The 24639-nt window shown below is 44.6% G+C and overlaps 1 protein-coding gene across 1 annotated transcript in view; it reads left to right on the forward strand.

The window, feature by feature from the left end:
- HPS5 (HPS5 biogenesis of lysosomal organelles complex 2 subunit 2) overlaps positions 1-24038 on the forward strand; it is a 26390-nt gene extending 2352 nt beyond the window's left edge. The window contains exons 2-14 of the mRNA XM_085860977.1: positions 3998-4448; positions 4538-4648; positions 4917-4981; positions 8556-8730; positions 8902-9017; positions 10933-11136; positions 19766-19837; positions 19929-20017; positions 20196-20380; positions 20512-20724; positions 21890-21996; positions 22481-22903; positions 23519-24038. Of these exons, the coding sequence (XP_085717103.1) occupies positions 4062-4448; positions 4538-4648; positions 4917-4981; positions 8556-8730; positions 8902-9017; positions 10933-11136; positions 19766-19837; positions 19929-20017; positions 20196-20380; positions 20512-20724; positions 21890-21996; positions 22481-22903; positions 23519-23588 (2217 nt within the window). The 5' untranslated portion in view covers positions 3998-4061 and the 3' untranslated portion in view covers positions 23589-24038. The remainder of the gene's footprint in view (positions 1-3997; positions 4449-4537; positions 4649-4916; positions 4982-8555; positions 8731-8901; positions 9018-10932; positions 11137-19765; positions 19838-19928; positions 20018-20195; positions 20381-20511; positions 20725-21889; positions 21997-22480; positions 22904-23518) is intronic.
- The last annotated feature ends 601 nt before the right edge of the window (positions 24039-24639 follow it).

Raw genomic sequence — 24639 nt, forward strand, 5'->3', positions numbered from 1 at the left:
ATTTAGAGTGACAGGGCGTGAGTGAGTACACATTTAGAGTGATAGGGCGTGAGTGAGTACACATTTAGAGTGACAGGGCGTGAGTGAGTACACATTTAGAGTGACAGGGCGTGAGTGAGTACACATTTAGAGTGACAGGGCGTGAGTGAGTACACATTTAGAGTGACAGGGCGTGAGTGAGTACACATTTAGAGTGACAGGGCGTGAGTGAGTACACATTTAGAGTGACAGGGCGTGAGTGAGTACACATTTAGAGTGACAGGGCGTGAGTGAGTACACATTTAGAGTGACAGGGCGTGAGTGAGTACACATTTCGAGTGACAGGGCGTGAGTGCGTACACATTTAGAGTGACAGGGCGTGAGTGAGTACACATTTAGAGTGACAGGGCATGAGTGAGTACACATTTCGAGTGACAGGGCGTGAGTGAGTACACATTTCGAGTGACAGGGCGTGAGTGAGTACACATTTCGAGTGACAGGGCGTGAGTGAGTACACATTTAGAGTGACAGGGCGTGAGTGAGTACACATTTAGAGTGACAGGGCGTGAGTGAGTACACATTTAGAGTGACAGGGCGTGAGTGAGTACACATTTCGAGTGACAGGGCGTGAGTGCGTACACATTTAGAGTGACAGGGCGTGAGTGAGTACACATTTAGAGTGACAGGGCGTGAGTGAGTACACATTTCGAGTGACAGGGCGTGAGTGAGTACACATTTCGAGTGACAGGGCGTGAGTGAGTACACATTTCGAGTGACAGGGCGTGAGTGAGTACACATTTCGAGTGACAGGGCGTGAGTGAGTACACATTTTGAGTGACAGGGCGTGAGTGAGTACACATTTTGAGTGACAGGGCGTGAGTGAGTACACATTTTGAGTGACAGGGCGTGAGTGAGTACACATTTTGAGTGACAGGGCGTGAGTGAGTACACATTTTGAGTGACAGGGTGTGAGTGAGTACACATTTAGAGGGACAGGGCATGAGTGAGTACACATTTAGAGTGATGGGGCGTGAGTGAGTACACATTTAGAGTGACGGGGCGTGAGTGAGTACACATTTAGAGTGACAGGGCGTGAGTACACATTTAGAGTGATAGGGCGTGAGTGAGTACACATGAAGAGTGACAGGGCGTGAGTGAGTGAGTGCACATTTAGAGTGACAGGGCGTGAGTGAGTACACATTTAGAGTGACAGGGCGTGAGTGAGTGCACATTTAGAGTGACAGGGCATGAGTGAGTGCACATTTAGAGTGAGAGGGCGTGAGTGAGTACACATTTAGAGTGACAGGGCGTGAGTGAGTACACATTTTGAGTGACAGGGCGTGAGTGAGTACACATTTTGAGTGACAGGGCGTGAGTGAGTACACATTTTGAGTGACAGGGCGTGAGTGAGTACACATTTAGTGACAGGGCGTGAGTGAGTACACATTTAGAGTGACAGGGCGTGAGTGAGTACACATTTAGAGTGACAGGGCGTGAGTGAGTACACATTTAGAGTGACAGGGCGTGAGTGAGTACACATTTAGAGTGACAGGGCGTGAGTGAGTACACATTTTGAGTGACAGGGCGTGAGTGAGTACACATTTAGAGTGAGAGCGCGTGAGTGAGTACACATTTAGAGTGACAGGGCGTGAGTGAGTACACATTTTGAGTGACAGGGCGTGAGTGAGTACACATTTCGAGTGACAGGGCGTGAGTGAGTACACATTTTGAGTGACAGGGCGTGAGTGAGTACACATTTACAGTGACAGGGCGTGAGTGAGTACACATTTTGAGTGACAGGGCGTGAGTGAGTACACATTTTGAGTGGCAGGGCGTGAGTGAGTACACATTTTGAGTGACAGGGCGTGAGTGAGTACACATTTTGAGTGGCAGGGCGTGAGTGAGTACACATTTTGAGTGACAGGGCGTGAGTGAGTACACATTTAGAGTGACAGGGCGTGAGTGAGTACACATTTAGAGTGACAGGGCGTGAGTGAGTACACATTTAGAGTGACAGGGCGTGAGTGAGTACACATTTAGAGTGACAGGGCGTGAGTGAGTACACATTTAGAGTGACAGGGCATGAGTGAGTACACATTTAGAGTGACAGGGCGTGAGTGAGTACACATTTCGAGTGACAGGGCGTGAGTGAGTACACATTTAGAGTGACAGGGCGTGAGTGAGTACACATTTTGAGTGACAGGGCGTGAGTGAGTACACATTTAGAGTGACAGGGCGTGAGTGAGTACACATTTAGAATGACAGGGCGTGAGTGAGTACACATTTAGAGTGACAGGGCGTGAGTGAGTACACATTTAGAGTGACAGGGCGTGAGTGAGTACACATTTAGAGTGACAGGGCGTGAGTGAGTACACATTTAGAGTGACAGGGCGTGAGTGAGTACACATTTTGAGTGACAGGGCGTGAGTGAGTACACATTTAGAGTGACAGGGCGTGAGTGAGTACACATTTAGAGTGACAGGGCGTGAGTGAGTACACATTTAGAGTGACAGGGCGTGAGTGAGTACACATTTAGAGTGACAGGGCGTGAGTGAGTACACATTTTGAGTGACAGGGCGTGAGTGAGTACACATTTTGAGTGACAGGGCGTGAGTGAGTACACATTTAGAGTGACAGGGCGTGAGTGAGTACACATTTAGAGTGACAGGGCGTGAGTGAGTACACATTTAGAGTGACAGGGCGTGAGTGAGTACACATTTAGAGTGACAGGGCGTGAGTGAGTACACATTTTGAGTGACAGGGCGTGAGTGAGTACACATTTTGAGTGACAGGGCGTGAGTGAGTACACATTTAGAGTGACAGGGCGTGAGTGAGTACACATTTAGAGTGACAGGGCGTGAGTGAGTACACATTTAGAATGACAGGGCGTGAGTGAGTACACATTTAGAGTGACAGGGCGTGAGTGAGAACACATTTAGAGTGACAGGGCGTGAGTGAGTACACATTTAGAGTGACAGGGCGTGAGTGAGTACACATTTAGAGTGACAGGGCGTGAGTGAGTACACATTTAGAGTGACAGGGCGTGAGTGAGTACACATTTAGAGTGACAGGGCGTGAGTGAGTACACATTTAGAGTGACAGGGCGTGAGTGAGTACACATTTAGAGTGACAGGGCGTGAGTGAGTACACATTTAGAGTGACAGGGCGTGAGTGAGTACACATTTAGAGTGACAGGGCGTGAGTGAGTACACATTTAGAGTGACAGGGCGTGAGTGAGTACACATTTAGAGTGACAGGGCGTGAGTGAGTACACATTTAGAGTGACAGGGCGTGAGTGAGAACACATTTAGAGTGACAGGGCGTGAGTGAGTACACATTTAGAGTGACAGGGCGTGAGTGAGTACACATTTAGAGTGACAGGGCGTGAGTGAGTACACATTTAGAGTGACAGGGCGTGAGTGAGTACACATTTAGAGTGACAGGGCGTGAGTGAGTACACATTTAGAGTGACAGGGCGTGAGTGAGAACACATTTAGAGTGACAGGGCGTGAGTGAGTACACATTTAGAGTGACAGGGCGTGAGTGAGTACACATTTAGAGTGACAGGGCGTGAGTGAGTGCACATTTAGAGTGACAGGGCGTGAGTGAGTACACATTTAGAGTGACAGGGCATGAGTGAGTGCACATTTCGAGTGACAGGGCGTGAGTGAGTACACATTTAGAGTGACAGGGCGTGAGTGAGTACACATTTAGAGTGACAGGGCGTGAGTGAGTACACATTTAGAGTGACAGGGCATGAGTGAGTGCACATTTCGAGTGACAGGGCGTGAGTGAGTGCACATGAAGAGTGACAGGGCGTGAGTGAGTACACATTTCGAGTGACAGGGCGTGAGTGAGTGCACATTTAGAGTGACAGGGCGTGAGTGAGTGCACATTTAGAGTGACAGGGCGTGAGTGAGTGCACATGAAGAGTGAGAGGTTGTGTGAAAGAAGAGATTCCTGAATACGATGTTCAAGTTGAAAGCACCTCCACAACAATGTATAATATTTGTTTCAGGAGACTTCTTGACAATGGAAGCACAAAATGGGAATTGAGAGCTCGACTGCGACACCTCAAGGTAATGGAAAAGAGTGTGATTGATGGAGCCCAGGTGGCGCGTGATGTTCCGGTAGATGAAGGAGTTGGAGGATCTCCAGTCGTGAGACGATCTGCAAACATTGAAGAAGTAAAAGGAACAGCAGAATATACTGGGGGAGTTCGTGCAGAATTTTTTTCAGCAGGACCTGCGGAGAAAGCAGAATGTAGAAAGGAAGGTGATGGAATAGTCGAGGGATGTCGAGTGCAAGTGAGCGATGAACAAAGTGACGACGGTGAAGGAGATTTTGGCGACCATGATGCAGCGTGTGATAAAATTGTAGGTTCTTGGCCAGGTAGCCACGTCCTGCTGGAGGTACAGTCTCTGAATTCCCTCCTGAGAACCCTCCGACTGGACACGGGTAGACTCAAGGTATTGAGACTTCATTTATCCTCGGGGGGTTTCCAAAGGACACGCCGGTGTTCCGAGCAATGTTCTGTACGTTGTCTGCGTGTCCGTAGTGCACCGCGGTGGCATTGTGCAGACAGTCGATAGCACTTGGTACGTCTGCAAGTGGCGTGCACCTGGTTTCCAGGGAAACGGGCAACCCTCATCGGTTCTTCTCACTGCAGGTTCTTATTTAACTGCATATTTTAACCATTGATGTTGTTACCATGACTACTGGCACGATAGCCACGTAATCCCGAGACCATTTAGCGTTTATCGTCTCAACTTTCCCTTTATCATTGTAGAAGTGTCTCCACGGAGGTCTCCAGACGACTTGATAGCGGAAACCATGCTGTGCTGGAGTTCATGATTATGCCTTTAAAATGTCTTTCCTTTACTTTCATCTTGAATGATCCTCCTTGTTCTTCTCACCCCACCCTTCATAACCCCCAGGCTGGACCAGTAACTCACCTGTCATTTTGTCCACACGATGAGAACTTCATCGCTGTGGCCACCAGGTGAGAGACTGCTTTTTAAATCTCGTCTTTTGATTGGCCCTTGTGAAGGAATGATCGGAGATCTCGATTAACCAGACTCTGTCGCATAACGGTTCGAGCGTCCGCTCAGATTCTGGGAGTTCGGCGGTTCGAACCCCGGCCGAGTCGTAGCAAAGGCTTGAAAAATGGTCCATGCTCCTTCCTTGCTTGGCACGGCATTTAAAAAGGATGGAGCACGGACGATCCGCATCGGTTGGCATCCATGGGGAGGAGCAAATTCCTCTTCAGGAAATTCCCCACTGAGTGCGGTGAGAAAAGCGGTGCCATTGTTATGACGTCACTGGCACCCAGAGTGCCCTGGAGGTGACGACACTCCCCCCAAACTGTGCGTGCCTGTGCTCAATTATGAGCTGCATCGAGCTTATCCGTACGATTTGTTACCTGCTCCACCGAAGGTGAAGCAGGTCATGTTTTCACCTCTTTCTGTCTGTCTGTCTGTTTGTGTGCAGGATATCTCAAAAAGTTGTCGACGGATCCGGATGAAATTTTGGGTCATTCCGTGCCAAGTCACATAAGTTTCAAAAACCTCCCCAGGTCACCTCCTCAGATTTTGCTGGAAAAATTCGTAAATGTAGCTATGTATGGCTCTACCCACCATGCAAAAGATTAGCTTTCAATTCCTCATAGTTTAAAAAATATCTATCTCCAGAGACCTTTGAAATTTGGCCCAAAAATGCCAAATGTGAAAAACGCATTTTTTTTTTCAACTTCAGGGGCTTATAATTTTATAATGGACTCCTCTAGAAAGTTAATATTGCAAATATTTACTAATTGGCATCCAAATTTTTCAATTTTGGCATCAGATAGCCTCTGGAATGCATATTTCTCACTCTATAGGAAGCTAAAAATTGCTTTTGGGCCAAAACGAGCTAAAATAAGGTGAAACTATAGGAGCCCTCCTGAAAATATGGAACAACTTAGAATTTTTCCCTCAAAACACTGATTATAGGGTCATTATCTATCCATAGATACATTTTTGTTGGGATAATACAGTTAGGTGATGAATTATAAAAGTTTTACCATACGCCCTTGCCTCCGAGGGCTCTAAAATGGACCAATTTTGTCCCCTGGTTTGACCATGTGGCTAGGGGTTAAAGATCTTCATTTTTTTTTTTCTAAAGATTGCCTCATATAAGTAGTGTCTACTGACCGAATAATTTTATCTAACGCCCATGGCTTCATATTAAAATAAATTTTTATTTACATGCACGTTTTTTATAATTATTTACTTTTTTCATATTCATGAGCTTATAAATCTGAAACTGAACACTCTAGCAAAGTGATACTGCAGATATTTATAAACTGGCATATGAAATTTAAGGATCTGTTATCAGAATGCCTGATAAATGCATATGTTTCCATCTGTAGGAAGTTGAAAATGCCACTTTGACCAAAAATGGTGAAAATTCTCATGGCCTCCAGAAAAAAAGAAAGATCAATGCTGGGTGCCATTACTCGACATTCTTTGTGTGGTTGAGGCCCCTGACATAAAATCTGGTGGATGTCAGTACCAACTGTCACAGCATGACTTTATGTACAAGACCTGTTTTCTAAGATGTAAAATTCTGTGCCTCTGAGTGCTACATAATCATGATAATTAATGTCATTAAAGAGTTTTGTAAGGTATAAAAATTACTAATATTCATTGTCTCTGTATATCTGTAAATATAAAAGCTGCTACTCAGCTAATCAAATTTGTTCTAATATAATTTATAATTTGCAATCACTTACGAAAGTAATCATTAGCATGTATTTATGAATAAATAACATCCTTATCACTAATGTCGAATAAGAAGCATAATTTAGCCTCATGCGTACCCCTGCAAGTTCACCTTGTTTTGTACCAAGTGGGCCAAATTGCCATATTTGGCTTCCTAAAACTAGGAGTATGTGCTTTCTAGAGACATTCTGATGCCACAATCTGAAATTTTGTATACTCGTTAATAAAATTCTGCAGTAACTCTTTCCTGGATAGTTCCATTTATGATTTATAAACTTCTGAATATGAAATAAGTGAATAATTATAAAAAACGTGCATGTAAATAAAAATATATTTTAATGATGAAGCCATGGGCGTTAGATAAAATGATTTGGTCAGTAGACACATCTTATATGAGGCAATCTTTAGAAAAAAAAATGAAGATCCTAAACCCCTAGCCACATGGTCAAACCAGGGGACAAAATTGGTCCATTTTAGAGCCCTCAGAGGCAAGGGCTTATGTTAAAACTTTTATAATTCATCACCTAACTGTATTATCCCAGCAAAAATGTATCTATGGATAGGTAATGACCCTATAATCACTGTGTTTTGAGGGAAAAATTCTAAGTTGTTCCATATTTTCAGGAGGGCTCCTATAGTTTCACCTTATTTTAGCTCGTTTTGGCCCAAAAGCCATTTTTAGCTTCCTATAGAGTGAGAAATATGCATCCCAGAGGCTATCTGATGCCATAATTGAAAAATTTGGATGCCAATTAGTAAATATTTCCAATATTAACTTTCTAGAGGAGTCCATTATAAAATTATAAGCCACTGAAGTTGGAAAAAAATGCGTTTTTCACATTTGGCATTTTTAGGGCCAAATTTCAAAGATCTCTGGAGACAGATATTTTTTAAACTATGAGGAATTGAAAGCTAATCTTTTAGCATGGTGGGTAGAGCCATATAGATCTACATTTCAGAATTTTTCCAGCAAAATCTGAGGAGATGACCTGGGGACCCTTAGGTGAGTTGGCACGGAATGACCCTTTTGTGGACAGCTTCGGTGTGTGATGAGGACCAACTGATTAGATTTTGGTGAAGATCTGACTACTCAAATTTTTAAGGAGATTCTTCAGCATTGAGAGATCGTGCGAAACCGATATATAGCACGATATCTCAAAAAGTTGTAGACTTATTTGGATGAAACTAGGTGGACATGTTGGGTGTGTGATGACTAATTGATTCGATTTTGGTTAAGATCCGAATCTGGATCTGGATACGAGAATTATTTAATAACTAAAGTGACTCTTGACCATTGAGAGATGGAGCCAAAAGCGATGTAGTGCTGTATAGCATGATATTTCAAAAATGGATTGAGCCCGATATGTTCTCGTGGATCAGGTATTACGTGGCGGAGGTATGCGCTCCTCCGAGTGCTCTTCTAGTTTGTACTGCAAAGGGCGGTGAACTTGGTACTGCTTGGCAACTTGGTTACTACAAACAAAGCGGATCTGGGAATATGAATTGGTTAGGCAATCCCAATAAGGATACGAGTTGAATTGTGTACAATATTGCACAAATTAACTTGGCCACAGTCCTAGATTACTCGGTGGTGTGGTGTGATGGGATGTCCTGTTGAGGGGTCATGATCAGTGAGTGGGCTGTTGTGACGGCAGTGGACCAGAAAATGTCCTCATGGGTTGAGGTGATCACTTCACACTCATCCTGTATGGTTAATTTGTGTTGTATTGTTGAATGTAGCTTTGTTGTCAGGCCCAAAATGGCACGCCAGTGTGTGGCCGGGTATACAGAGTGCATGGTGTGTTTGAAAACCAGGCCCGGTGGAGTGGTCGTGTGGCGGCTATCCGGTGGTGGCGCACCGGTGAAAGCCAAGATAGCTGGAGACAAGTCTGCAATGGAAGTGACTACTCTGGTTTGGGACCATCTGAGGCATCGACTCTTTGTTGGCGACTTGACCGGAACGGTGTGCTGCCTCGTAATCCAAGGAAAGGTGGTTTCATTCTCGATATGCATTCCTTCTTCATTTTCTATCATTCATTCTCACAAGTCAAGTTGTAATGCCAACGGTCTAAAGAAATATTAAATTGATTGACGTGGTGGTTCCTCCAAACGACCGGTGAGATAAAAGACAGAGGATGAATTTTGTCCGACGGGGGTGCAGGGTTGTACGGCGAGGTCCACGGTGTACCTGGACTCTCGTATTGTGCAGATGGATCATCACGGTTCATTGCTACTCGCCTGCACGCTGCACGCTGCCTACCTGCTTCAAACAGACAGGTACATCCTGTGAGATTGCGGTCTCTGGTTGGCTATCGCTGTGCACGTTGTCCCTTTGTCATATCCATTTCAGCACAAGCATTTTACGGTGAAAATCGATGACTCTCATGAGCGACCAGTTCTGAGAAAACGGTGTTTGAAAGGAATACTCCGTGAGCAGCAGAGGGAGTTGCATTGTAGAGCACGCTGATTGTTGCAGGCGACGATAAGCTGGACGAAAGGGTCAAAGCCTCATTGAGGAATATTTTGAAGGTCTCCAGGGTTTAAGGAGGAAAATGTGGCTCATTACCACTGAAGGTGAACGGAGGTTATCTTTTCACTCGGGTTGTCTGTCTGTCTGTCTGTCTGTCTGTCTGTCTGTCTGTGAGCAGGATATTTCAAAAAGTTACGGACGGATTCAGACGTAACTTGGACTCAAACGTAAACTGTTCAGCTTGGCGGAGGTACGCACTCTTCCGAGTGCCGTTCTTGTTTGAATAGTTTTCATCTGAAATGCGCTCTGGCGGAGAAAATACACATTTTGGTTGAAGTTCTTGAACATGCTATAAGGGTTAAATGGAAAGGATACACATTCTCCTGGATTGATAAAGAGTCAGTTTAATATCGGGAAACATTTTCACAACAAGCTGATGATTTTATTTCAAAAAAATGAATAAACTTACATCGATCAAAGACTCATCGAGGAGCCGTGATGTACGGGATTTGAACCCGAGTTCCTTGTATGCGGACCCAGGAGTTCAGGCGGGCATACTAACAGGTTTACACAATTTTCATCCAAGCACAAACTTTAAAAGTGAAGCTACAATTTCCTTAAAGCCAAACTTGTGCAAGTTTTCCCACAGTCTTCCTGATTTACCAGCTTTTGAGCATCCCATTGAGATCTACTCTATAAACACCTAAAGGTTTTATGTGCAGGAGAACGGGCGAACCCGAATACGAGTGTACCAGCCTCACGTGTGGACGATCACCTAGTTCACCAGACCAGGTGGGGCAGGCACATTATCCCACCTTGAAAAGGCTGTTCATGAGCCAGCTGGGTTTTTACTGACGATCCAAGAGTGACGTGGCAATTCTCCCGAAACAAACTCGACCTCCTCAAAGGAAGAATCCAAATCCCGACTATAATACCGCTTCAACTGGATTTTAACCCACAACTTCTGTGATGCTAGTCAGTGTCCTTACCAACAAGCTCGGACCGTATCTTTCCAGCGTACAATGCACGTCCTAGAGTACAATAATGAAAAGTATTGGGAGGCCTCCAGTGTTCGATGTGATGATACCGCTCCTTTGGGATCGAGTATAGCTCGGATCCAGTCGGATGTTTTATCGATGTCATGCTTAACATTGTACCGTTCCACCCACGTCTTAAGTGTCTTCTGATTAATTACATATCTCCGCAACCGAAGGTGGACGGAGGTTATGTTTTCACCCGGCTGTTTGTCTCTTGGTGTGTCAGTGAGCAGGATGTATCAACAAGTTTTGGACGAAACTTGGTGGATAGGTTGGGAGAGTGAAAAGGATCAATTTATTCGATTTTGGTGTAGAACCGGATCTGGATTCTAGAATTTTTAAAGTGTTCGGGCCAAAAACGATAGGTAGCGGCAGGATACGTCAAAAAACTGCGGATGGATTATGCCAAAACTTGGTGGAAGAGTTGGGTAGGTGACCAGAAGAAGCCAATTAGATTTTGGTTGAGGCCTGCATGCAGATAGGGGCTGTTAAAGAGGTAGCTGTAGAAAATTGCGGGGACGTAAAAGAAACATTTCCTTAGTCGTTATCTACACGTGTTTGTTTTGCCGTTTCCAGGATTGTGTCGTTCAGAGACCTTTTGGAATGTCTCTAGCTTTGGAGTGTTGGGAGAGTTCTCCATTGATGTAAACAGAACTCCTCAACCCCCCTCCCTCCCCCCCCCCAGTGATCAAATCCAGGCCATTGGCAGCAAGCCAAGGAACGGACATCATGGTGGATGCTTGTTGTCAAACAATGCGGCGGAGGTCAAAGTCATGTGCTCCCGGCCTGGGTCACGTATGTGGGAGGCCGACGAGTCGGGTCGGGTGCTGAGGACCCATCAGATGAAGTGCTTGTTTGATGGACCCGCCACGCCGATCCTCACTGAAAGGTTAAAATGTGAACTCTTACGGTTTTTACCTGATGGACCTTTTACACTTCATTCATTCTTTAAAAAAAAAAAAATTGATTCATTAATTTATTTATTTCTGTACACTCCTTCATTGATGCATCCCTTGTTCATTTGAACGTTTTTCTTTTATTCAATCGTTTGTTCCCCTTATTCATTCGATCTCTCATAGCTGTTTATTTTTGGTTCTGTCGTGCACTTGCGAACATCGTGTAGAGAGAGAGAGGGCGCTGTAGACCTCTCTTGGAGTGATGCATATAATTCCTGGAGTGCTGGGCTGGTAAAAGTGAATTCACAAGCCACAGCAGAAGTACAGAATAGAATGATTTGAACTTTTTCAGCAAGAGCTGCTGAACTTGGATACAATTATAGTTTTTTTTTTTTAATATTCAGGCAGACAGGGATTGATGGGTGTAAAATGGACACTTTTTTATCATGAATGTATCAGTTGTACTTTAAACAATTTGTGTTGGTATGATTTGCTTATCAGCACTTTTTTGCCCAAGAATTGTTACTTACGCACGACAGGACTGTGAATACGACGATGCAGTGTAAACACGCTGGGCCAGATGGCCTTTTTTTTTATCTTGTAAACAACAATGCTGGAATGATGTGACATTTGTTCAGTACTGTGCTGCAGTTTGGATTATTCCAATGACAGTCACTTTCAGGTAAATTCATTAATCTCGAATCAGTGGCAACGATCAAATGTTTGTGAGTGTTAATTAACAGCCTTTATATAAATTTGCGTGAAACAAACTACTTAAGTAAATAACAAGAAAAGTGTCGTTTTATCGAATCGGTTGATCGTTTGTGTGTCTGCCCTTTGTGTGTTCTTGAGTGCCATCGCTCTTTAACCCATTCTTTCTGGACACTACTACTGAACAACTCTCACAGGAATGTTGTGCTAAATATCCGGCTGTAGTACATTCCACAGTTCTGTACGGTTCGTTAGGTTCCTCTTGTTCTCTTTTTTTTTTTCCAGGTAATTCTATATAGTCCATGGGCCAGACTCTGAACCATGGGCCAGAAATTTTTTTTTTGTTTCACAACCCAGAGTTTTCATCGGATCTCCGTGAAACTTGCCATGTATATGCAGAAAGCCCACGCGCAGGCAGTAACCATCTCCGATTTTGGAAATTCTTCCTCGAAAAAAATAAAAAGTTGACGTCATAATATCGCCGCTAATAGAAATCACCTATACCATTATTTCCGAAACTAGGCGAGCTGTTTGAATTTTGTTTGCGGGAATCTAGCCGGGCATTAGCACAGATAATTATTTATCGCAAACCTGATACATCACAATGACGTCATATTCGTTTTTATGACGTCATCATTCAGAGGACGAGGATCTTGGCTCATTTGAGCTTGTTTAAATCTGGAAATCATATTTCACGTTTATGCAATTTGTGAACATTCAATATCAACACAATTATGATTTAGAAACGACAAGAAATTAGTTTCTTCGTCCAATGACATATCGCAGAAAACATATAGTCTCGTAATGTAGGGGAACAAATAAACCCTCTAAAGCAAAACTAAAATTATCTATTTTCTTATGATGGGATCAAGCTACTCAAAATACTTCTACAAAATATTCCCTTTAGCATGTACTAGAATGTAAGACCCATCGCTACGCTGACGGGAATACCAATCTTTGTGTAATTGCTAAAAAAAAACAAAACCAAAACTGTTGTTGTCGATGGGAAAAAATAAAATTAGGCAGTCTATAGATACCGGCCGAGCTTACAATCAGGGAGTGAGGAGGGGGAGAGTGTTCATGGGATTTACAAGGAATTTTTATGCGCAGGAGGAGGCCATTCAGCCCATCGTGCCGACACCACACCAATACAAGATTTAATAAATCCGTCAATATCCGTTCGTTTCATGTGCAGCCTTTTGGCTGCTACACTGGTACTCATTTCACCGACCTCAGAAGCATAACAGGCTGATGACAGGAAGGATGATAGTCCAGAAAATTATCGTCAACCCCCTGGTGTTAATTCAGTGGTAAACAGGGCTTGAACTCGGGACCCTAGGATCCCAAGCCACCACTCTAACTGCTGAGCAGACACCAGGTTAAGATGCTGAATTCCAAATAATATAAAACACACGAAGAGGAAGATCAAAAAACAAATTCTCTCCCTTCCCTCCCCCTCCTACTGTCTTCCTTCTTTTGATCAAACTGTCTGAGAAACTGGTGTATTCGGCACAGGCCGTGCCACAAAATAAGCTCTCCTCATGCGTGTAGTGCAGCACATTATATGCTGCATACGTGGATGTGTGCATGCGTGTATTGCTATGCTGCACTGTGTCGGCAGTACCGTTATTGCTTGATTAGTGCTCTCCCCTATAGGACATTTGACGGATGGACGGACGCATGCAGGCACACCCAGACCGAGCTCCTTTTATGTATCAGATGTACCTGCTGACACTCATAATAATTACAATTTATAGTACTGATGCCATTAAGACATGACAGACATGCGTGCAAATAAAAAAAGAAGAAGTACTTTAAGCATTTTGTTTCAGTTGGAAGACTGCAATGCTGCAATGCCCCATAAGTTTTCATGAATAACATTGGCTTTACTTCATCTTCACTGCTCTCATCCTCATTACTAAAGGTTTCATTTGCCAAGCTGGCAGACGCGTCATCGTCGTCGTCGTCATCCTGGACTGTAGTTTCTTGTGCACAACGGATGTCTAACAGCTCCCGTGTCAGAGATCAATATCAGACACTTGTACTTTAGGTTTGTGTAATTTGGTTTACGGTAAATATAACTACTGTTTTCAGCATCACATTTCCTTGTGTACTAAGTAGCAGACAAATTTTGAACTTTAACACAATAGTTTTGAAATGCGAAGACTACAATAAGCAAACAATCATGTCATTAAAATGAAAAAGTATATGGTGATGATCAAGAGATAAGCTGACAAAAATCAGAAATAAAATGGTGTTCATAACTTGGTGACGGTGTGCGTGATGTACAATCTGTGATCCTTACCTGAGCTATGAAATCTCCATCATACTATTCATATTCAAGGATCTACTCAGCCTTTCTCCATGCATGTGATTCAGGACTCTGTATAACAGGATGCTGGACATGGGTATTTTTTCCAGGTGAGCACCTGATAGTTAGTCCTGAGGACATTCATCTTCAGTGTAGACGTACAGGGCGGCAGGAGGCTCAAGTCGATTCCATCTGAGTTGGACACCAGTTGGGCGTTTCCATTCTGAAATTTCTCCTTTGCTACGTCATAATGGTGTTTGTTTATATCCGTGTACGGCTTTTTTGGTTTGCCATAGAGACGACAAACAAATTGTTCAAGTTCAGAATAAGTATCATTTGATAATTCATTCAAACTTCCAAGTGCCATGAAGAAAGTCATGAAAAGATAACAAAAAAAGTGTGAATTACATCAATACATTGTCCACAAATGTTGGGGCAGATAAACACTTAAATATTGATTCATAATATAAAACCATTTCACGAAAGATTGAGAAACACTAATTACCCATCTCATAATAGTTATCTGGAGTAAGTTAACAAACTTCATTATTCTCCAAATGCCGAAAAGTGAGAATTACTTGCACATTGCGAATGCTGATTGCTGCTACATCTTCAAAACATTCAAACCAGCCAATTGTATCATTTGAAAATCTTCTGTGTTGAAAATCTTATCGAAATTTAAATATTTAAACCTTCGTTTATTGTAAGGATGAATGTGGTTCTCCATGAGTATTAGGTATGGATAGTAGACATTGTGAACATGGTAAATGGACATTTCACGTTCTATTCTACTGAGAAAAAAACACGAGCATCGTTATTTTATATTTCAGGACATACATATTGTTGCGAATTCGCGCCCGCCGGCGTGCGAACGGCCACGTGACTCGAATCGCGGCACGTCGCCCACCGGACGGATAATTCTGTCGTGACCCTCTCGGACTAACGCCGGGAGCCAGTCATGGGTGGGCCTTTCGGCCTCACCACGATCGTGCCAATCGGCCACCTGCGTGGGATAGGGTTGTTCGCCAAACTCGACCTACCTAAGTACCCACGTGGATGGTAGACCGGGCGATCGCACCTCGCCGCAGATCGACTCCGGACACGGGCCGCTTAAGCGATCCGTTCCGTACTATCGGGATAACCGAGCGGTGTTATCGTCGGCCTCGACGGTTCCGATTAATTACCAGGCGTAGTAAGCCCACTACCAACCCTTTACGTGAAGCAAGATGGAGATTCAATTAAAGAAAAGACGAAGCGAAACGGGAAAACAGTTCAACATAATGCACATTTATTCCGCGGCACACGGAGAGCACACATATACAGCCAAACAGAATGCACATATATCAATTTAAAACAACAACAACAACAATGCAGAGCTACGACCGACTACGCGAGCACACGGCAACACTTAACAGTTTTACTTCACCAGACTGGCGCCACACACACACGTTTACACAGAACCCAAAAGAAATTAGAAGTGCGACTTCCCTGATCGCGTCGAGTACTCCTTCGGCGACCGCAACTCCGAGCCCCTCCGGCGTGCTCCGCGAGCTCGTGCCGCGTGTCGCTCGTGTGGTCCGCTCGACTGTACGGACGGGGTTTCGGGAAACCAGACGGGGTTTGTTCGGCGCTGTTTTCCGCGCTCGCGCACGGGTCAAAGAAGCAAGGCAGGAACCACAAGCTCGCGACTCGAGCCAGAAGACGACCATGAAGACCAACCCAACAACCCCCAAGGTCCGTCCTGTCGGCCTTTTGTAGCGCGGGGCTCCGCCCTTCGCTCCGCCCCGTTTTCGGCCCCGCCTCCCTTCGAGCTTCTTGGAGAAGCCTCTCGAAGGGGGGCGTGACCTCTCGCTTTCCCTCCACCCCGCGCCGTGCGGTGGCCGGGGGAGCCAGTCTTGGCTCAGAGCCAGGGAATTATTCCCCCAAAAAGAGGCCCCCACCCTTTCTCATCTTTGACCCCTGCATTGCCCCTCCTCCACACCGAGCGCGGAGAACCTCGACGGGAAAAACAGGTGGGAAAACCCCCGAGCATAGCCGTTGGTTTTTGTTTGTTCCCGGAGATCATAACCACACAGGGCCTACTGAATAGCGAGTGGCGAAGATGTGGTAGCGTTGATGGTGGAGTTGGCGTGGTTGTAGTGTGGTTGGCGCTGTGGTGGGGATGGCGTGGTTGTTGAGAAGCTGTTTGTTTGAAATAAAAGATAGAACAGAAAAAATGGCTAACTCAAAGCGTCACAGCCCGGATGGGTCACATAAATTCCCTCTATACAACGGGTTTGGGCTAACTACACATGTACTTACAGAGATATCTCAAGTACGGGACCTGAATGGTAGTTTGCGAATTTCCACAACCGTAACAATATTACTATTTATTACACATTAATGGTAAAATATGAATTGTTTCTTGATTGAAAATGACATGGTCTATATCTTGGTCACTAACATATGTATTTTGAGTGATGTAGGATGTTGAAAGGGTGCAATTAATGTAAAAATGGACATTTTCACCAGAAGAGGGACACCTGCAATGTATATACATATATCCAGTCAATAATGAACCTTAATGATGATATAAATTCGAGAATATAATGTGTGTAGTTGTAGATGACATATGTTATATCTATGGGTCAGAGTCATGTTTTGCCTGTTTTAGATCTGCCAACATTGAGCGTATAATGTCAGGAGAGCAGTTCCAAGATGGTGGCTCCCTTCAAAGCATGCACCAGGAGCAACATTCACGAGGAGAAACCTTCTGTCATCCGTTTATTGGGAAGTGAGTGTGTGAATCCCAGTGAAATCCATCCCAGAATGAAAATGCAATGTGGTGACGCATGTTTATCACTGCAGCAGGTGTACGACTGGGACAGGAAGTTTACAAGTGGAGTTCTTTCAATTCGGGTGTGAGTTGTCCTCTCCACCAACCTTGCAGACACTTTGCGGAACCCCAGCACGTTGTGAATGATATGGTGTGCTGAACCATGGCTGATGTTCAATTTGGAGACCCCTTCATCCAGCATAATGTGCCGGTTTTCCTATAGCACGCGCTGCAACCATTTCTGGTGTGTCGGCTGTGTGAGGCCGCCCCAAGCGAGCAGCATCTGCCACACTGGGTACTCCACTTTTAAACTTCCTGTCCCAGTCGTACACCTGCTGCAGCGATAGACATGCATCACCACATTGCATTTTCATTCTGCGATGCGTTTCACTGGGATTCGCACCCTCACTTCCCAAGAAACGGATGACAGAACGTTGCTCCTCCCTGGTGCTTGCTGCGGAAAGGAGCTGCCATCTTTGAACTGCTCTACTGATGTCATACACTCAACGTTGCCAGATCTAAAACAGGACAAACTTGACTCTTACCCATAGATATAACATATGTCATCTACAGCTACAGAGATTACATTCTCAAATTTATATCACCATTGAAGGTAACTTATTGACTGCCGTGTGTGTGTGTGTGTGTGTGTGTGTGTGTGTGTGTGTGTGTGTGTGTGTGTGTGTGTGTGTGTGTGTGTGTGTGTGTGTGTGTGTGTGTGTGTGTGTGTGTGTGTGTGTGTGTGTGTGTGTGTGTGTGTGTGTGTGTGTGTGTGTGTGTGTGTGTTTTTTTTTTTTTGACAAAGCATACCGAGATAAGTGGCAAGCAAGTAAATTTGAAATGGGAAGGACCCATACTTCACAAAAAAACATGGTCTGCAAAATTCCCTAGAGGGGGAAGGGAGTTCCAGTGGCCTTGTTCTCCAAGTACAGGAGGGCCTTGCCATTCATGGGGGTTACGTTCTTGAAAATCCCCTGTGAACTACAAATCTGCGATTTGCAAAGTTTAAGGGGTAATGGGGAAAATATTGTGAGGGACTTCAAAATTTGTCACCTCTTTTTGTCAAACTGTACCCTTAATTAACATGTTTGAGCATTGTTTATGTGCTATTTATTTTCATGAATTAAGACAATTATTAAGGACAAAAAATAAAGTGCTTTTTTTGAGTTAAGACTATGAAACTTACCTTTAATAATAATGGTGATAAACTTGATCCAACAATGTGATGGCGATGTCGATGGTGACGATAAAGACGAGTTGATGGAGATGATGATTATGTTGGACGGTTTGAGGGGGTTATTGGCTTAACGGCTCCCGTTAATTCGGTGAATAAATGTGGAAAATAGTTCACCAACCCACAATTATACAAGTGCATTGACCGCAATCTGCAAACATTGCCTCGGTAAATTAATCGCAACAGAGTGAATCCACGAAGTGAAAACCCACGAACGGTAAGGCCCTCCTGCACAATTTTACTATCTTGGAAGTGTGTTTTGGATCATTATCTTGTTGGAAAATGAATCTTCTTCCGAGGAAACGATTTCCAGTAGGAACTGTATTGTGCGGCAGTATCTGCGCTTGTACTTCTCTTATATTTGGTGTCCCATTGGGTTTTTAACACGTTTTCCTGCACCAAAAGCTGAGATACAACCTCAGTCACAGAGCCTCCCCCCCCCCCCCCGTGCTTAAAAGTAGGCTTGTAAGCATTGCATGTCGTGACGTTCACCGGGGCTTTGCCATACTAATCTGGTGTCTGTTGGATCCAAAATGGTCAAACTTCGATTAATCAGACCAGAGGTACCCGATGACATTGTTCAGTCATGCAATCTTGGTGTGGCCTTGCAAATTTCAGTCTTTTCACCTTATTCTGTGGTCTCAGCAGCGATTTATTTCCTGCAACTCTGCCATGGAGATCTGCTGCAATCGGCCTTCTCCGTACAGTGCTGGCCATGATGTTAATGTTCAGGCCTGCTTTCGCTTCATCCGTCAGCTGCTGACTTGATTTTCTTCTATTGTGTAAGCTGACGAACTTGAAGTGCTTGTCTTGCCTTGGGGAGGTTCCTGGCCTTCCTGGCCTTCTCTGCTCTTGCACTGACCCAGTTTCTTTCAGGCATTGCAAAATGTATCTCATGCCATTGTAGGAGATCTTCAGTTTTTCTGCTATTTCCTTCATGGTGTGTCCTTATTCTCGTAGAGTTTGGATCTTCACACAATGTTCTCTTGAAAGTTACTTCCTTGGCGCCATTCTATTCTCGTAGAGTTTGTATCTTCATCCGGTGTTCTGTTGAAAGATACTTCCTTGGCGTTATTCTAATCCCAATCAAACTTTCAAGCAATGTTCAAGAACAAGTTGATGAAAACTACTTTCACATATTCACTGATTTGCAACTTTTATTGTGGTTTCTTGTAATTAACGTAACTGGTATTGATGACTTCAACAGTTTATTAATATCGTCTTCTTCTTTTGGCTGCTCCCGTTAGGGGTCGCCACAGCAGATCATCCGTTATGATCCGTATACTGATTTGGCACAGGTTTTACGCCGGATGCCCTTCCTGACGCAACCCTGGTCGCCTCTTATGACACAGGGATAAGGATTGGGTTTCTCCATGATTCCGGGCTGCCCTACACCCTCTCGTAGCGCGGCCCAGCGCAGATGTTGTTTCACTGATGCCTGTAATCACTGATGCTTTTCATGCCTGTAATCGCTGATTTTGTTCATGGATGTCCGTGATCAAAGCCCAGCTCGTTCACCGACAAACCCAAAATATATGTCTGTGTACTTAGGCATGAACCGAAGTTTGACGGATCTGTGCGTCGTTCTTCTCCGCCACCTTTTCAAAAGCTGCTTCCTGTTGGGTGAGCACCTATTTCCTCTTCGGGGTGGTGGTCCATGTTCCTGGCCTGTAAATATTTCCTCCCCCCCCCTATCATGGGCACGTTCCCACAGACGGCGTGATGTCATCGCTTGGTCGGATGGTGACCTCTTTGTGTTGCGACCAGCAAGCTCTCGTCTCCTCCTCTGGACGAGAGTCTCAGGTACTTTTACCTGTGCCCCTTGACTGGCCATTTTTTTCTAACCACTCGTCAGGTCCTTGAGCATGAAGCGAGTCCCTTGTGTGAAGAAGGAAGTCTGTCTAGCTATTTGTAACTCTATCATTGATCTTGTATCGAGCAATAGCACTATTGATGTCGATATGTTTGCCTTGTATGTTAGGCTTATTGGCTTTGGCTACATGGTGTGACCACCTGGTGCTGCTGTCTCGGGATCCACGTTTGTCCCTGTCCCTCTTGTGTGTCCTACCTGCTGAACGGGCTTTTGCCCGGTTAATGTCACTTCATCTTCCTCGACACGCCGCCCAAATTGCGCTCAACTTCCCTCATCGGATTTCACCTGCTCAGGTACCGTTAAAAAGGATTTTGGTTGGTTGGGGGACAAGGTTGGGAGTGTGGGGTCAGGAAGCAGAATTATTATCCAGGCTGAGTGAGAGTTTGAACTTTGTCAATCAATTTTGATTTTGTTTCCAACTCAGGCCAGAAAGTACGTCCCATCCTCTACCGTGACCCAGCTGATAGATCAATTGCATACATTGGACTGCGGTCAACAAGCTTGTGAGGATGGTGAAGAGGTGGAGAATCATTACACAGGCTGGATGTCGAACGATGACCTGGCTAGTCGGTTACAAGGCATGATGGGAAGTTTGGAAGACGTTTGCAGCAGTCACAGAAGCAGCTTGTCCTCGGAGGTGCGTGTGCGTGCGCTCCCTTTTTCTTTTTCTCTTTTTTTTTGTGTGTAAAGCCAAGGCTCGTGGAGGAGCGAGAACACAGAACACATCAAAGGAATAGCAGAAAGAGAGTGGGGAAACGGCAAATGTAGGGGCATGGGACAAAATAGAGGGAGACTTGCACAAACAAGGGACGTGAGGAGGAATGAGGGGTTCGGGAGGATGCATGGGGTGGACAAGATGGATACAGAAGCAAATACTCAGGAGGAAAAATTGGAAAGAGTTGGGCTTGGAGGGGAGGGGGGTCACTACAGTGTCAAAGAGGAACCTTTAGCCGTTTAGCGTGACAAGTTGGCAAAAGTATCAGTAAAACGTAACCGAATGAACTGTCAAACGAGCATTTTGTATTGTCATCTTCTCTTCTGTGACACGAGTGACATGGCGGAAAGCTTTAACTGCTGTAAGTGCGAGTACAAGTGGAGGGATATTTAGCTGATAATCGTGTGTTTTAAATTCCATTCAAATCTGCAAATCCTTAAACACAGTCAGTAAAAGATGTAGGTCTTCAGATGATTAATTAGCATCTCTATACATTCCTTGTCCCAACCTTTGAGTTTGATTCCTGGCAAAATAGATTCTGACCAAAAACTGTCGCCCTGATGTTCCGCAGGTTAATCGTTGCGTCGTGGAGTACACCTTCCTTTGGAGGGCAGGTGAAGCCTATTGTCCCATCTGACAATGCTCTTTCTTTTCAAAAATTAATATGTCATGGTGTTTTTTTCAAAAAGAGCAGGCTATCATGTTCCTGTACCCTTGCCAAATTCCAAAATCGCGTGTCTTGGTTTGCAGCATTACACTTTCTTGGTTGTCTTGGTCTCTCTGTTCGATAAGAACATGTCACGTGATGGAATAAGAGAGTGATTCTGCGACTTCAACTGGGGGGGGGGGGTCATTTGGATCCCTTCGTGCTAAGGTTTAACGCTTGGGTCTTTTGGGAGAGATGCTTGGCTGACACTATTTTGTGGACTTGCAATGACTACCCTCCGAAGTATAATTCTGGTAATTGTTATTGTTGCAAAACTACTCGGAGGGAAGAGTTTGAATGAATCGTATGCTTGACCGGTGGGTCACTGCTCTGATTTGACGTCTCCTCGGAGTGACCTATTTAACGGATTACGTTCCACAGGATAATTTGGTTCACACATTTCCTGGAACCTTCCAGCTCGACATGAAGCAGTTGGAAACATCACTCTTGGCCCCTGACAGCTCATGGATTGAGGAATCTGCGCTTGGGTACGTCACGGTAGGGGTTCTGTGGAAAGGTTTGAATCGGGGTGCTGTGCATGGGGACGGGAGTGAAGGGCTGTGTGTGTTTTTGGGAACATGTATGGTTGATTTAATGATGGCTATATGGCTTAGATTCTGCTTGTGTATATAGATTCTGCTTAGATTTTGCACTTCTCACCACCAACAAAGAGTTTGGCCTGGGCATGCCGGTGTGCTTGTTTAGTCCCTTTCTGTACCCCTGTTTTTCCTCTCTCCACTCCTGGCCGGTTTCGATTGCACAGGGATTGGTGATCATGATTGCAATGAAACCGCCGTGTTGTGTGTAATGAACACTGAGCAGCCCGCGCTTGCAGTTGAGAATCCATGTTTTATTCATTTTGAACTGTGCAAGATGACTGCAAGCCTAAACAATTATATCTGTCACAATACTTCCATTTGCCAACTAATTTCCCCCTTTTTTATTGACTCGGCACTCGTTTTCTACATCCAGGCCTTTCCAGCATACTGCTGAAACACCCATAGTGGAGGACAAAGAGATGGCGAGTGAGGCCAAGAGTAATCGAGAACAAGGTGTTGAGCGTAAAAACTACAGACTGGAAGGTCTCGCCGGAAATGGACAAACCGATGGAGGCGAAGAGTGCCGAGGAAACGAGTTTGAAGTGGATTGGGAAGTCTCCGGAAATGGAATAGAAGAGCACCAGATGGGACTGCGTGACAATGGATGCATCAGGCCTTCACATAGTCCCACAGAAGAACAAGTTCAGCATCGTCTGGACAACGGCTCGGTGCACTATTCTCACCCGGGCACACAAATCTCTGGACGTTCTGGAGGTGCGGCGACTGTTGTTGATGGGGGGGAAATTTTGGACCGTCGATTGTCTTTCCTCTTGGAGCTCTGTGAGCGTCGGCAGAGGTAGGTTTGTGTACCATGGCCACACATGATTATATGTTTTGTATTAAAATTCTTCTTCATCTTATACACATTGGTATTAGGCCATGTTGAGACGGTGCCGCATGGTACTGACGATGCCTTGTGCATGCAATTTTGGCCACTCAATGCAGGTGGCTGTCTGTGAGCCTGGTGTGGCTCAGCGGTTGAGGCAGTGGCTTGGGATCCTTGGGGTTCTGAGTTCGAGCTCTGCTGGCTGCTGGGTTTGCATCACGGGGGGGGGGGAGGAGGGGGTTGACTCAACCTGTCATCCTTCCGAAGGTCGGCAAAATGAGCACCAGTATACTGGTAATTATCCCTGCAGGGTCGAAGGCGACGAAAGGGTTGGTGTCAGGAAGGGCATCCGTCCGTCAAAAAACATTGCTACAAGAAAGGGTACCATGATTGGAGCCTGCAAAAAGCTGACCCCCTGCTCAAGGATAAAGGCCTTAAAATGGGGTGATGAATGCAGATGGCTGTCTAAACCATCGATTTATTTAATTTTACAATAGAAGCCAAAGAGGGAGGAAAACGATCAAATTTCATTTTTACAGTGACCAGTTAGTTCAGCAAACTTTGTCTCACTCTTTCTCTTTGCAGACATCTCCTTCGGAAAATGGTGGAGGACTGTCACAGATACTTTTTAACAAACGGAAGTAATATAATCTGAGATCGAGATTGGGCCTTTCCCGATCCGTAAGGCGCACCGCACGGCGTTCGCCCATCGTTTGTTACCAAGTCAACTTTTGTTCACAAAATTGTGTTTGGGAGAGTACTGGTGAGTGAGTATTGGCCATGTTTTAAGCACGCTGACTGTTTTCTATGGCTGTGGAGGCAGTTTGTGAATCGACGATACCACCAACGTCTCAGACAAAAGCACGAGTTTGTTGTACAAGTAAAGTGATCTGTGTCCGGCGTTTTTTTTTTGCAAAAGGTTGATTCACTAATGAACTGGAGTCCGACGCTCCTAAAAGGTTGACCCTTTATGAAGTTGGGATGATTTTTCTCTGTTGTACTGCTCAAAATGGACTTGGCCACATGGAGAGGAAAGTTTACACATTTTGTTTGTTTACAGATCTTTTGCACCATGAGCTTTGTTTCAGTAAATCGATCAAAACGAGGCCTGCCTTCTTGGTTTCATGGTCTATTAAAGGTGTCAGTACATGGGTCCATTACAGGTGTCCAGTGTTTAACCTATCGATGCGAAACTTTAAGTATGTCATCGACTAGGTATGGGGATAAAAGTTTGATAACTAAAACATCATCAGTCATGTGGTGTGGCAGACGCATTGGTTTCATGGAAAATATTTTAACAAAATTCTCTGAAACCACTAAACCTCTCGATGCAATACTTTACACACATGATCTACTACCCTTGGTGCTTATATTTTGATAACGATGACGTCATCAGTCACTTGCTTTGGCAGCTAAGTTTGTTTCAAGGAAATTAATGTTTAACACTGGTTTTCTCTGAAACGGCTTAATGAAAATAAATAAAAATTGAAGGTTGTCATCGACTCACCTTGTGGAACATAATATGATAACGATGATGTCATCAGTCACATGGTCTGGCAGAAACTGTTAGTTTTTCCTTCAGTCCAATATGGCTGCCACACCATGTGACCGATGACATTTTAGTTATCAAACTTTAATCGACATGCCGAGTCGATGATGTACATACAATTTCGCGCCGATCAATCGCTTGGGTGGTTTTAGAGCTG

Source organism: Eptatretus burgeri, chromosome 17 (assembly GCF_056783735.1).
Source record: "Eptatretus burgeri isolate ZD-2024b chromosome 17, Ebu_testis_v1, whole genome shotgun sequence".
NCBI lineage: Eukaryota > Metazoa > Chordata > Myxini > Myxiniformes > Myxinidae > Eptatretus > Eptatretus burgeri.